At 40.6% G+C, this 14717-nt stretch overlaps 1 protein-coding gene across 1 annotated transcript in view; it reads right to left on the minus strand.

Annotated features, from left to right (window-relative positions):
• KATNIP (katanin interacting protein) overlaps positions 1–14717 on the minus strand; it is a 54621-nt gene that overhangs the window by 16428 nt on the left and 23476 nt on the right. The window contains exons 14-17 of the mRNA XM_079320715.1: positions 10856–11756; positions 6154–6882; positions 5395–5603; positions 1675–1738 (exon numbers count right to left, since the gene is read on the minus strand). Of these exons, the coding sequence (XP_079176841.1) occupies positions 1675–1738; positions 5395–5603; positions 6154–6882; positions 10856–11756 (1903 nt within the window). The remainder of the gene's footprint in view (positions 1–1674; positions 1739–5394; positions 5604–6153; positions 6883–10855; positions 11757–14717) is intronic.

Here is a 14717-nt window from a genome sequence, read left to right on the forward strand (position 1 = left end):
AATTACACAAGTGCTGATCAAGCACGTTCCCAAGTGTCATCCCTGGGACTGCACACTGACAGCCAGCCAGTGACACACTTAATCAGTTACATGACAGATTTTGTGATTATGCAGACACAGAGAAGACCCATTAGTCTGAAGTCTATCCATCATCTTTCACCAGCTAAGTGACTGTATAGATTCATATAAATCCAGCCTCTCAGAAATCCATATATTTTTACAGAACACCTACTCACAGTTAAAGCAGAGGAAAAATTTGGTTTACTAATGTTTTTAATGTTTATTTTCTTCACATCAGAACTGGACACATGGAAGTATTTTCATGGGGCAGTATCAGTGAAAAGCAGAAATATTGATTAGGCTGTATCTCCAGAAAAAAAAAAAAAAAAAAAAAAAAAAAAAAACAGGAAAGAAAAGCTGGATGGACAAAGGGCTGAATGTGAAACTCCTGTTCCACTTGTTTTATGCCTTGCTGAAAATACAGAAATAGCATGTACAGATATAACAAGTACAATTCCAATCTGATCAGGTTCCATAAAAATCCATCCCTGTAAATTGAAAACACCTTTCATTTCACACACAACACAAACCCACAGATAATCAGGTTGGGTAATGTCTGAAGAAGCAGCAGTAGTCATGATGTCTGTAAAACAAACAATCATTAAACCTCTGAAGCCACCCAGCCCAGCTACCCCTAAAAAGCCAGAGCAAGTCTTGATACCCACAGAGATTCACTTGGGTGTAAGATCTCATCAGCATTTGCAGGGACACAAAGAAATAAATATCTCTGCCAGCTGACAAATGTGAGCTCTGGCTGCACTGACAGATCCTACTCCCAAGCCCAGTGCTGAGCCTAAAGCTGCTCAGGTTCCAGCAGGCAGGAGCTCTCAGGAGAATCACTGCTCTCCAGTGAAAAGCTGCACTGAAGCAGCCATCCACACAGATTCAGTATTCCCCAGAGTTTAGGATTCCTTCACAGAATCTGAGGATGACACAGGGAAAAGGAACCTCTGGAGGTGTCAAATCCAGCTCCAAGCTCAGAACAAGCCCAGCATCAAGGCTCTCAGGAGCTTATCCAGGGGGAGTTCTGTCTCCAAAGCTGGCAGATTTCAAACACTCTCAATCCACTGTTGGATTGCTCTCTGGGTGAAAAATATTTCCTAATTCCCTGCTGGAAATTCTTGCCAAAGGACCAGGAACTGCTCCTGAAGCTTTTGGGCTATCCAGAAACTCTCTGGACAACAGCTGAAAGGCCCACAGGAGCTGGTTTGGTACAGGATAATAAATCAGGTACTTAAGCAGGGATATAACACTCTGATCTAGCTTTACTGTAGGGTTTCTATTGTCAATCCAATCTAAAAAATTCAGTCAGTCTACATAAATACAAAGGATTGGGAGAGAATTACTGGGTAAGGGACACAGCTATTAGAAATCCCATTCAGGGACTAGGCAAATGGCTAATGTTATTTTTCTGAGATTAGAAGCCAACTGTTACAATATAATGTTGTAAATGCCATAGCAAACAAAGCTTCTGCCTTAAATATTCAATTTCTCTTCTTTATTCTAGACATGGCATCTGTCACAAAGTGCTGCACAGCTCTGACAAATCAGAACACCCTTGATAAGATGTTTGTGGGGAGGCTGGTTAAGCAAGAAGTAAATGTAAGAACTTACATTTTCCAGTGAATATTCCTGTTTCTTTTGGTATGCATTCAGAGACAGAGTGTGGCTCTTGAACCTGAAAAGAAAGTCAACAGGTGCAAGGAACAGGTTCAGTATTACACTTACATTGACTGCTTATAAAGTCTGATATTTGTACCTGTTTCTTTTTGTATATCAATCTCCTCTCTGCCTCCTCACCCAGGCTGTCCTGCAAATAATGGAAAACATGACCCAAAATGTAGAATATCAGGTGGGCTCTTAGAAAGCCAAGACTATTAGGGCAGGGTTTTTGCTTAGTGCATATAGACATGTGAAATGGGAGACTCCATAGTGTGAGCTACCTCTTCTCAAAGAGGCTGAAATCCTTAAATCACACTTATTTCCCTGCAGACTGCCATCAGCAAGTGATAACATGCTGTATTTGCAATATGTTGCAAATCTGTTGCAGAGACAAGGAGTCTGGAAGGAAGTCAAGACCAGAGAGTGCCACCACAATTTCTTCTCAAGAATTAAGAGGCAGAACAAACAAGCAAACTTGTCCAAAAACTGGTGCTTGTGCTCTGGCAATGCTAATTAAAAATTGCCTATGCTATTCAGAAAAGTGAAGAAACAGATGACAAAATTTGCTGATCCCACTGGGGCAATCAGGGTAGTCAAGACAAAAATGGCAAAGGATTACAGATAGAATTCACTTCACTGAGTAAGTGTGATAAAATGGCAAATTCTGTTCTCTGTGGACAAATGGAAAAATGCTACACACAGAGAAAACAAACCTAACTTCACATACATCAGTATTGGCTCCAAAATAAATAATAGTAGAGTAGAATTAAATCTCGGCATTTTTATAAGTAGCTCTATAAAAACATCAGCTCAATCCTCATTAGTAGTCAAAAGGCCAAACAGGAAATTAGAAGTCCAGACTCCTTCTCTCTAATTCATCATTAGAAATAAACTTCCTGTCATCCACAATACATCAAATGGATCTACACTGTGCCTAAGAAAAATAAATAAAGATTTGTCAACACTTGTCTCCTACTGTTCCATTAGATCCCTGCAATTTAACCTCTGATCCCCAGGATCTCATGTGTTCCCAGACTGCAATATCCTTCATGTGGCAGCAAATGTCCCTGGGGGAATCAAGGTAATTCAGGTGAGACTGAACAAGAAATGGGCTCTGAAATAAACCCACAGAACCTATGAATGGCAATCCTTCCCACTGGAGGTACCTCCCTCACAAACCAGTTCTGTTTCTGAGAACAATTCTAAAACACCAGCCTGGGAATTAAAATTTGCAACTTCACAGAAAATCAAAACCCATGGACACAATACAAGGCACTGGGTTTACTGATTGCAAAACAATGCTCTCCCCAGCAGACCATAAACCATTTGTGCCAAGGAATGTTATCAAATCTTTTCCCCCTTTCTTATCTACTCAGACCCCTTCTTGATGATTCCATTCCACTGATGCCCAATTTATTTTCTTTTAGATATGGTCTCATTTTCTACTATTTTAATACTTCTGCTAGTGGGCATTGTCCTACCTGTGTTCTTAGATTCTTATGGCTAGAACAAAACACCACCATAATGCAGGAGTTATTGGAAAAACAATAAAAAGTAGAAAGTATTACCATGGTCTTCAACCTGACCACACTGTCCAACACCTTCCCTGTGAGGAATAACTAAAGTAGGAGCAACCATTCTAGAAAAGATTTAGAAGACTAACACAGGGTATAAATCTCTTGAGTGGCTTGAAGAAGGGAGTGGGGAATAATTGTTTCGTTTCTTCCAACACAAAACCTAGAGAACATTAAATGAAGCTAGCAATAAACAGAAGGACATTCTTTGTGCCATGCACAGCTGGGAAACTTGCCACAGAGCACTGTAAATTTTAAAAATGCATGGGGGCTCAAAAAAGCTGGTGGATGAATTAATGCAATAGAAATCTGTGGCAGGGGATTAAACACAGAGGTTAAGTTAAAAAGTCCTTGTGAGACACATTTCCAAGAGCTGAATGTTTCAGAGAAATACCACTTTATGTTTGTGCTGTTCTTTCTCTCTAAGAAGCCACTGCTGGCCCCAGAGTTGAATCAAGTGCAGTAGCCAGAGGTTTGATGTGCTACAAAATCAACATGTTAAGGATTCCTGAATTCATGGACAGACAGATGGCCATGGATAACAGAGACAGAAAAGTAAGACACTTCTGTAAGAGCTTTTGGAAAGTTTTAGTAAAACACACCATTTCATCCAGTGAATGTAACAGGGAATAAAGGGGAATGATCAACAGCAGGGACTGCTCAAACTGGTCAATACTGGTCTGACAATTTTAGGTTGGGGAAGAAAAATGTGCAGTGGATCTGTATCATTCTGGTAGCATGAACATCCCCCTACAGAAATCCTGATGGTACCAGCAAATACACAGTGACAGGGAGATCAATGGCTCAGTCACAACAGCTTTTGTTACTCCACTGCTGATACAGCAGTTTCAGAGTTACAGCAGGGGTGTGAAGGGCTCCAGAGCTGAACAGCAAAATGAAAGGCACAGCCTGTGTCTGAGCAGGGACCAGACAGCCCAGGGCCAAGCTTCTGCCATGGAAGAGGTGCTGGTGAATGCTCACAATAAACATGTGATCAGGAAAAGAAAGGTCAGCTTCAGTTTGTCTTCATGAAATCCTGCCCTGCACAAGGCTCTGAGCAGTTTCAGATACTGCAAGCAAAGATGGGATCAAAATTACTGCAGGAGTCCAAGGGTTAAAGCCACTGACTCATGGTCTTAACAGTGAGGTCAAATTCCAGAGCCACTGGATCTCCTTGGTCTCCTGAGGCACAAGAAAAAAGGGACAAGACAGAAGGGGAAAGTTTGGCAGCCACACAAAGCTCAATAGGAACCATATATCCCTGGGAAGATTTTGGCTGGAGCAGCTGGAATTTGGATTGATTCAGCTTTGGATCTCCTGACAGACTCACAAGTAAAGCCTAGAAAATGAAAACCTCACTGATGCAACAAAAGGTGCTCAGGAAGATTCTGAGAAAGTAGAAAATTCTGTGGAAAACAGGTCAAAGATTGCCACACACCATCTTGAGAAAATCCTGTGGGATGTTTGCTCAGACACTGGGCTGTTGGGCTGGAAAAGCATAAGGCAAGTGCTTGGAAATGCAGCCTTCCTCCAAGGAGTGAAATACCTTCTGTGTATTTCACTAGGAAAGACTAGGAAAGAATCATTTTTATACTGCAAAATGCACCCAAACCTGTGACAATGCTGGTGAAAAACAGAAAAAAGAGGGAAAAAATAGGGGAGGGTTGAGAGGAAGAGACTCTTCTCATTTAACATACTTAATCTGTGGAGGAAGAAACCAGCAATATGAAAAATATGATAAAACCTTTGGTTTGGAATGCCAGGGAGCACAGCTACCCATGATAGGAGTAACTGTATGGGAAAAATCACTAACAGTGCAGAAACCTTCAGGAGTACCCAAATCATAAAGAACTGCTCCCAGTCTCTGTCCAAGTAAGTAAGGAAGTAGCTTATTAATTAATCAAAAATCAAAATCTGGAGGACCTTTCGGGCTTTAAAAAAACAGTACAAATTATTGATCTGGTGAAAAAAAAAAATCTTTAAAATAGTCCTACTTGTGTTAGCTCTTCTTCAGTTTTATTCCAGCCTGGAAATGTGTCTATTTATTCCATGTTTCAAACAGACATTTATAGAGAGTTTTGAACATAGAGGCCCCCACCTGTTGAATCTCTGTTCTCAACCCTGCTTGTGTAAAAGGTCTCTCATCTCCCTCCCTGTCTGCAGTTTTTGGCCTCTTCAGCTCTTCCTCATATCTCAGGGAGCTGGAATCTCCCATTTCTCCATCATGTGTTTCATCATAGCAGTAAATGGCTTCAAGAATATCATCATCAGTAGTGAACAATATGGTATCCCCAAAGTGCTCTGGAGCTGTAGGCAACACAGAGAATTAAATGGAGAAATAAGGCAAAAAGAATATAAAGAATGAGAAAAATTATTTTTGGTCCTTATTTGCATTTAATTTGTAGCAATGTTTAAAGATAATATAAGGCCAATTGATAGTGTTTCACTCTCAAACTTATATTGCACAATGGAAAAATCTAGAGAACTCAGTCAGTTTTCAAATATATATAAAAGAAAATGGGAGAAAAAAAGCTTCCCAATCATCTTTTCCAAAAGACCATGTATGTGAAAACAAGCAAAAAGCTGCAACTTTGAAATTTCTAGTGCCTGTCTGATGTGATTGAAACACAGACCTGTTGCTAAGACATAGTTAAAAATGGAGATTAGCTCTGCATGCTGCTAAAATCCCCAGTATCAATGAAGAATGCATTAATGGGCTTTGCATTATGGTTTTGAATTAAACATCAGACAAAACCTCAGCTTGCTTTGAAGTGGAAAGTGATAACAAACAAGCTAAATGTATTTTGTTTGTATTGTACTGCTGTTTCCACAAGGAAAATAAGAAGTGATAGCCTACCTCCAGACAAGGTTCCTGAGGCTTTGGCAATCTCTCCTTTAAAGATGCATTGCTCATCCAACACCATGATGATGTCTTTCACACCTCTGAAGGAGTGGATTCTGGATTTGTTGTAATTCCAGATCCTGATCATTGCTACCTGACAGGGATTCACAAAGTCAATAAAGACAAAGTGAGGTTTTCCAGGGGTGAATGGTGCCAGCCAGAGGTGCATATCATCCTGGGTCCGATTCACCCCATCTATCAGGTTGGTTACTACCCTGGGATCATTGCCATAAGCTGGTAAAATATTGATATCAGGGGGTTCAGCTGTTATTTTTGCAATCTGAACAGGCTCTCCTTTAGAACTGAAAACTTCAATTCCATTAAGACCAACATAATGTCTGTCTCCCCATGTTGTTTGGATGTCTATCACCAAGTGCTGCCCACAAGGTAAAACAGGGATTTTAAAATCACTGCCATCCTGTATGTCCACAGAATTCTCTTCCTCTTGCCTCTTTGGGAGTGTTTGCAGTCCCTCTTTTCTCTGGTATTCTCCAGGCCGGTTGATTTTCTGTTGATGGAGGAACTCATCAAAGATATCCCCTTGAAAATCCATGTTGGAGATCCGGCCACGGTGGGAGTAATTAAATTTCACCAAGGAGTTCCAGGACTCCTGCAGAGTGTGTTCTTGCTCACTGCACCACTGCATTCTAGAGGTTGCCACGTCCTTGATGGGAAAGTCTCCATCTGAAAACAACATTACAAAGGCATTTAATGTACAAACAGGACTGGGAGCAAACCACTTCAACATTGACTTTGCAGAATGATGCCATGTCCCTCACTGTGAAATTCTCTGACAGCAGCACTTTTATTTTGCTTCTCTATCAGGAAGGCTACAGGTCTCAATTTCCCTTCCCCACTCAGACACAATGAACAGAATCACTTTTACCTATGGAGGAGCAGAACTCCTGCCATGGTACAAACTGCAGCTAAGTCTGAGGCTGTCAATTCTTGCCTCAGCCCTTAAGGAAATTGAGATTTTTGCCCAGTGATACTTATTGTGTGGCTGTCACAAGAGTTTAAAGCATCCCTCTGCATTTCTGCAGATCTTTAATACAGCTGGAAATGGCTGAACTGGTTAATGTAAAGTATTACAGAGAAAAGCTGGTTCTTCCTTTCAAAATGTGCCAAAGAAAAGTGTTGGGAAAAGGAGTAGGTTCAGCAAACAGGGAAAATGAGGTGAGCATTGCATTCAAGGCAGGGAATGTCCAAACATTTTTCCCACTTTTCAGCAAGTGTGAGAGGTAAGAGGAGGATAATGACAAGATATCCAAAGGGAATGCAATGGGGACAACAAATCAGAGGGGCACAGTGGGAGCAAAGCATGTTCTCCTTGTGGCTGCTCTGGGGAACTGCTTCATTTCCATCTCAAAACAATTAAGAACACATAATAACCAAGATTTTCAATAAAGCAGTCACTCATGTATTTTCTGCAAATAAATGAAGAAAAGGAAGTGGAGTACTAAACAATTACAGGCCCGTGGGCCAGATTTTACTTCTGTACAGTGTCCTTGGGTTGATACTAAAACAAATGGTTATCAAGAATAAATGCCAATTGCTGTGAAATGCAAAACAAAGTTTTCCCAAAGGACTGCTTGAGACTAACTTTTAACTGTGTATTTGAAAATGCTGGAAAGAGACAATGTTCCTGATTTATCCATGGCAAATAATCATTTACAGTGGGGACACGTGAGATAAATTTAAGAATTTTAGAGCAGATGGGAAACCACCTGGAAAAGAGTTGTCTTCCAGAATGAAAGTCTGGAGACCAACCTGGCCACTCCTCCTTACACCACAAGAAAAATGCAGACATGAAGGAAAGGTTCATATTTCAGAGAGCATCACACATTTATAAGTCACTTTCTTGTTCACACCACCACCAGTAAAAATACTCAAGAGGTGGGTGATCCCCAACAATACATCCCAGAGCCTCACAATTCACCTGGACAAGGTACTGTACACATATTTACTCCCTGAAAATGTCAAAGCTTGAAAATTTTGGGATGAGCAGAGTACAGAAGAGTATTTAACATCCATTGACTTTCCTTGTTTGGGAGGGTTTCTCCCTTTTCTTTTCAAACATGAAATACTTCCTACAGTCCAGAGGTTACAATTCTGAAGCCCCTCTAGGGCAGTGCAAGGGAAGTTAAAGGGGTTCGTGAGCTCCTTTAAGGAATGGCAACAGGAGAGGAGGAGCTCTAAAAGGAAAGCAGAGGCTGCCCAAAAGCAGACACCAATGGCTTACAGGGTGTGGCTTTTTTCTTTTAAGAATCTAAAAGGCATTATTTATTAATGACATGTCAAACATCCGACTCCCCTGTGGGTTCAGGAGTGTCTTGAACCACCAATTCAGCTTCTGATGGCAACACACACCACAGAGCTCCTCTCAAAACTTTAGTAAACTACATTTTGGGGCAAGAGTACATAGAAAAATCCACCTTTCTTCTCCCTCTGTTGTGTTCATATCTTTTTTTACTCCCTGCAGTTCGAAACAGCAATGATATTTCCATGCTGCAATCACATGCTTCATTTCCCAAATCATTCTAAAAGCTCTCCTCTGTATCTGTTCCACTTGGTAATCAGCTTTCCTGAAAATGGGTGATCAGAGCTGCAGTTTTCCAGCCGAGCTCTCCCAAGTGCCTGTGCTGGGATATTGAGCTTTCCCAAGCACCCAAAGTGCCTGTGCTGATCCATGCTGGGAGTGCACTGCTCCAATCACTGCTCACACCAGCATTTCAGTCAATCTGCCATCAGCTACTCAACCACCATTCTGCTCTTCCTCGGTCATTTGCAATTGATGATTACTCAGCTTACAACTTAATTTTTGGTTATTAGTCCCCAGATGAGCCTGCAAGCATTCAACTGAATTGCATTCCATTGCTCCAGTCCTCAAGTTCATCGTTCTGTGCAGTTCTTCAATCTCCTTAACTCATAATAAACCAAATTATATGTTATTTGCAAATTTTATCAGCGTACTCCCACCATTTCCTTTGCACATTAAACTGGTTATCAAAGAAAAATTGATGTTTTTATAGCAACATTAACTCGAGCCAAGCCTGTACGTGCTGTTACTAATTCCTGTTGTTCTTGTGAGCCATTTAGTGACCAAAGCCATGCTGTGCCATCCACAGGAGCCTCTGAGCCTTCCCTTTGTCCCACTTTCCACTGGGAACTGCCTTTCTCCCAGCCCCAGGACAATTAAAATCCAGCACTCTCAGGGAAACACTTAAAAGGTTTCCCTGTTGTTAAAGCTCTCTCAACTCCACTTTGAAGATGGCTTTACCCTGCACACACAGCCAAGGGAACAAAAGCTGCTGGGTGGCTGCAATTTCCCAGGGACTAAAACACACTGAGAGCTTTAATCACCACAGGACAACTGCTCTGAGCAAAATCAGAGGGCATTACACTGAAAAATTATAACCCTCATCTTACAGCTTACATTGAAATTCCTAATTTATCTCCATTTTCACAACTGAGCAGAACTTCCCAAGGTGGGATTTATTTACAGTTTTCCCAATGTGAAGGATTTTATGTAACAGATATTGTAAAAACAGATATTGGGAAAACAGATATTGTGAAGCAGTAAATGGGCTGCAGGGAGCAGGGGGGGTGAAGGGCAGGGGGCACCTCTTCCAAACTTCTCTATTCTTCTCTTCTTTGAGGTATAACTTCAGATACACTGATGAAATTGCTGTTTTCTCCACTGAAGGTCAGACAAGGAAAAATTCAGACATTCTAAGTTTAGAAAGAACCATTTTCCTCACCTTTGTATGAAAAAAATCCCTGCAGTACCTGCTGTAGAATTTGAACTGGCACTCCTTCATTTAGATACATTTTCTGTCCCTTGTCACCCTTACTTTCATGTAAACACCCAAATTCAATATACAGCAAGATACATTTTCATGTAAATTGTTCTGATGTTTAATCACCCCCAGAATCACAATTTGTAGTTTGGTAACACCTTATTCCAATTTTCTGGGTCTTGTTGTCCTTGGATTAAACTCTTCATTTGAGACAAGCTACTGAAAGCTGAAGAATTACAGAATGCCAAGGAAGGGTCCAAAAACCAGGAGTCAGAGTGACATGGCATGAAACTGGAAAAGGAGAAAAAAAATATATCCCAAGCAATGGCAACTTGGGTGAAAGAGACACAAGTAGAATTTGTGGATAAGAAATTCTAGTTTTCTTCAGAGAAGAAAAATAAGGGTGGTTTTCCATTCACTCTGAATAAATATATTGAGCATGTATTCTCACTGAGAAAGACACAAAGCTACTACACAAATAAACTCTGCAAATTTGGGATGTAATCTTCTTTATCTTTCTGCAGATTTTGATTGATGTTAGCAAACATTTGCTGTCTGCAGGACTGTCAATTTTTAGAATATAATTTACTGAAATTTAGTCTTCCAGCTGCTCCAAATAAATTAAAAGCCCCTAAATCAGAATGTAATTTTTTTCTGAAGAGTGTTTCATATCAGATGTATGACCAGGACAGAGACTGAGTATTCTCATGAGGAAAATCACAAATATAAAGCTAATATCCCCTGCCTAAACGTCCAGGAATCTCAAGATGTCCCTTCCCACCTAAAATGAGTTGGTGCTTCTGCAAAATGTGGAACATGTCAGCACTTGTACTAAGGTTGCTATTGTGAACTCTTACCTTTGAGAGCAGAACCATCTTCTCCAAGATTTGTAGTGTTTAATCCCAGCTTTTTACCAGACACAACACTTCTCCTTCCACTCACAGGGTACTGTGAACTGCTGCAGTTTTTGTTAGAAAGATGGTCAAAAATGTCCAAGTCCACATCAGCATCCTTTTTAGTCAGTGTTTGTGATCTCCCATCTCCATTTGCATTTCTACTATTGGGTACTCCCAGTTCATGCCTCTGACATTTGACATCCTCGTTTATCAGATGTGAGAAGTTTTTCATTATTTCATCTGGCTGTGTTTGAAATCTTGAGTTGGAATTCTGTTCTGTAGCAAGCCACGGAGGCTTCTGCCTACTGGGAGTAACTTGATTATTCTGTGTTACCTGAGAAGAAGACTGTAACCAAGAAGGAACTGCACCTGCAGAATCACTCAGTTTTCTTCCTGTTAACTTTTCCATTTGCTCACTCAAACAAAGCTCATCATCAGACTGAACATTCTCTGGAACTGCTGCTGCTGCTGCTGCCTCCTCTTTGGCATCTTTTGTACAAACTTGAGATGGGAACACTTTTAGATCATCCTCTAACTGAGACAAATTTTTCTTTGTAAAGCTGATTGAGTTCATCTGAGGCTCAAGAAGATTTTCTTCTGGCAGAGTTTTCCAGTTCAGTGAAGCACTGTTTGATTCTGAGCATTTAAAATGTAGGTCTGTTTTCTTGTCTGGGCCTGCAGCTGCATTTCCTTCTTTCCTCTCAGCTGAGGGAGATGCTGAGGTATTTTGCTTGTGATCTCTAAGGTCAATTGTAGTGTTCTGGTCAGCAAGGAGATCTCCAGAGCCTCTCTCTAATTCACCATCAAATACAAGGTTCTCATCAATATATAACTTCACCTTCTTTGCTCCAACATCCAGGTCCTACAAAAATAAAGGTATGAAGATTTCAATCAGGATTTCAAGCATTAGATATGCCAGCTCTGGGACTCTGACATTTGAACGCTTAATCAATAGACAGATAAAAAGAATTAAGTGTGTCAGTACGTGCTTTTGACTGCTTTTTAACCTAAAGTTGAAAAATACGACTAAAAATACTGTGAAATATGTAAGATTTTTTTTTTTAAAGGACTGAAATCCCTGCATGACACTGCTATGAACTACTTTGTCTGACAAGGTTTGATTATTTAGAAAAGCTTGAGGGGAAAAAGCCTAGATTAAGTACAATTATATTTGATCAGGGTATAAATTCCAGAGGCACATTTTGCTTCAGCATCTCTAAGATTCACCACTTTCACATGTTCCACAGTGAGCAACCACCCAGATCAAAGCCACCAGAGTTACAAAGAGTTACAGAGAGTTACACAAATGCAGAGCTAGAAAATACAGTGAGAAAAAAAAATCACCCAGTCCATCTCTTGCCACTGAAGAATGTAAAATAACCTACACCATTGTGAAGAAATGTGCTTTTAGCAGTTTTCAACTAATCTGCCTTGATAGCCTGTTCCAACACTTAACTAGCCTTTTAAACAGCAGGCCTTTATCTCAGACACAATTCTGCCACTCACAACTTTATCTTCTCCTTCTCTGGGGCACTCACCAATACCTGATTTTTTTATTCCACTGAATTTAGAACTAATGTTCTTTCTATTCTCTTCACCATTTCAATATAACCTTTTCTCCCTCCTGACAAAAATATCATTATCTTCAAAGAAAATATGGAAGATGAGACACAATTCATCTCCTTTCTGTTCTCTAACTTGTCCATCTCATGCAGCCTTTCAGAGACTCTCTGTTCTTTCCTGCTTTCTGTGAAAACTAAGAAGCTTTCTGTGAAAGTAAGAAGTTTCAGTTCCATCCCTCTTGGTCATCTCCAGCCTGTCAGTTCTCCTTGAATATTGATTTAAATTTTCCCCTGCTCCCAGACTAAACCAGTCACCCTTTTCAAGCACAAAAATCTCTGGTTCTTCACTACTGAACACACATGGTTTAAGCTTTACAAGTTTTCACAGTTTCCATCCTGTTGTCTTCCCAATATCTCTGAGGCCAAAACATGGAATGTGGACCAAGCCAGAGGAAAAGCAGAAGATGCAGGCATGACCAGAAAGCTACAGGTGAGGGAGGGGAGCAGGTGCAGGAGTGCAAGAAATATTCCTGACAGGATAAAGATAACCTTCACTGAGTTGCCAGTGAACAGCTGTAAATCCAGTTTAATTGGCCATTATGGCCTGGCTGCCTGTGGAACTCCTGTAGGATCATAAAGTGCTGTATTTCTGTGCTGATGCAGTCAGCCATAAAACAGGGTATTTTTTCCCCTTGAATGAGGACACTGCTAGATTGATCTAACTGGGGATCAAAACATTTCAATAATTACATCTGTTGAAAACTACCTGCATGGCTTTGCCTGGAATTATGATGGGGAAGAAAAAGAGTACCAGGATGTCCCAATAATGCTATTTTTAAAATTTCTGTATGTCTAAACTGCCAATGTCTCCTTAAATGTTAGAGATATTGAATATTCACATTGAGTTTGGGATAACTTAAACATTTGTCCATAACATGCCAGCTTTACTGCTGTTAGGAATATCCAGCCCTTAGTTCTGCATTTTTACTGGAAATAGGTATAAACTGGGACCACAAAAATACAGATGTACATTGGAAAAGTATTTGTCAAAGTCATCTTCTTAAATTAAAATCAACAACTTCTTAAGAACAACTTGTTGTAAAATGAATCCTACTGCACTCACCAGCAGCAGAGGAAATCAGATAGACAGAGAAAACTACAAAATGAGATAGTGGAGCTCATTCTCCTTGAAAAAGGGACAGTCAAGCCCAAAAAAGGGCCACTCACTTCAAAATTGCTTTTCTAGGCAGAGAGAGACTGTTCTCTGATGCTTTGGAATGTCTGGGATAGGTATTTTAGGAAGCAGGAGGGTGTCTGAAGTGTACCTAGGTGAAGCAGGCAGGTATTTCCAGGATAACAGAGACAGACTGGACTGAGACAGGCATTCCAACAGCTGAGAGCTCAGAAGAGCTCATGAAAATCTGCACCAAAATCCTGAGCAGACTGAGCCTCAGGGAGGAAAAATCTGAGCAGATCTGAGAGACTTCAAGAACAAACATATGCAGGCACAAGACTAAGAACTGCTCTTTTTCATTCCCTCCCACCCCTCTTCTGAGTTGCCTGTTGCTTAGTGATCTGTTCTGGTGGAAAAGATTGACAGTTTATCTTCTCCAGTACCACTGCTCAGCTCTCCTCCAGCATGAGGATGGAAAAATCCCTTCCTCAGGAGTAATCCCACCCTGTAAACAAACACTCAATACTTCATACCAAGGCAGGGCTCTTCCCTCCTGGAAGAGTAATTAAAAGGGCACGTCTCAGAACGAGCAAGTAGGTATGAGTAATGTCAGAAAGAAAAAAAAGATTTTATGAAAATAATTCTTTAGATGTTCCTCCCCAGCTTGCACCCTCAGCCCTCTCAGGGTGTCTGCTGGGATAGTGCTTCCCAGGGAGAAAATAAGGATGGTATTTCTGGCCATTTCTGTGATATTTGTGCACAAAGGACAGAGCTTAAAACCAGAGGCACTTTTCTGAGAATTACTCCTGCACAGAAGACCTGAAATTGCTTCTGCCTGACTTCATAGAAATGTGTGGAAAAGAAGGAGTAGAAAATAAGTCAAGAACCAAAGAAAATTCTTCTACAAAACTGATTGTGCTGGAAGAAAGCTGCTGCATCCTTACAGATAATGTACCCCAGGGGTAATCCAGCAAGGAAAAAAACCCAAGAGAATGGACAGGGACACAGAACAGAAGGAACAAACACACAGGCAACCACCTGAAGAAGAGAATTATTCAACTGGAGAGCAACTAAGACCTTAATGCAT

Source organism: Erithacus rubecula (assembly GCF_903797595.1).
Source record: "Erithacus rubecula genome assembly, chromosome: 17".
In the NCBI taxonomy this organism is placed as follows: domain Eukaryota; kingdom Metazoa; phylum Chordata; class Aves; order Passeriformes; family Muscicapidae; genus Erithacus; species Erithacus rubecula.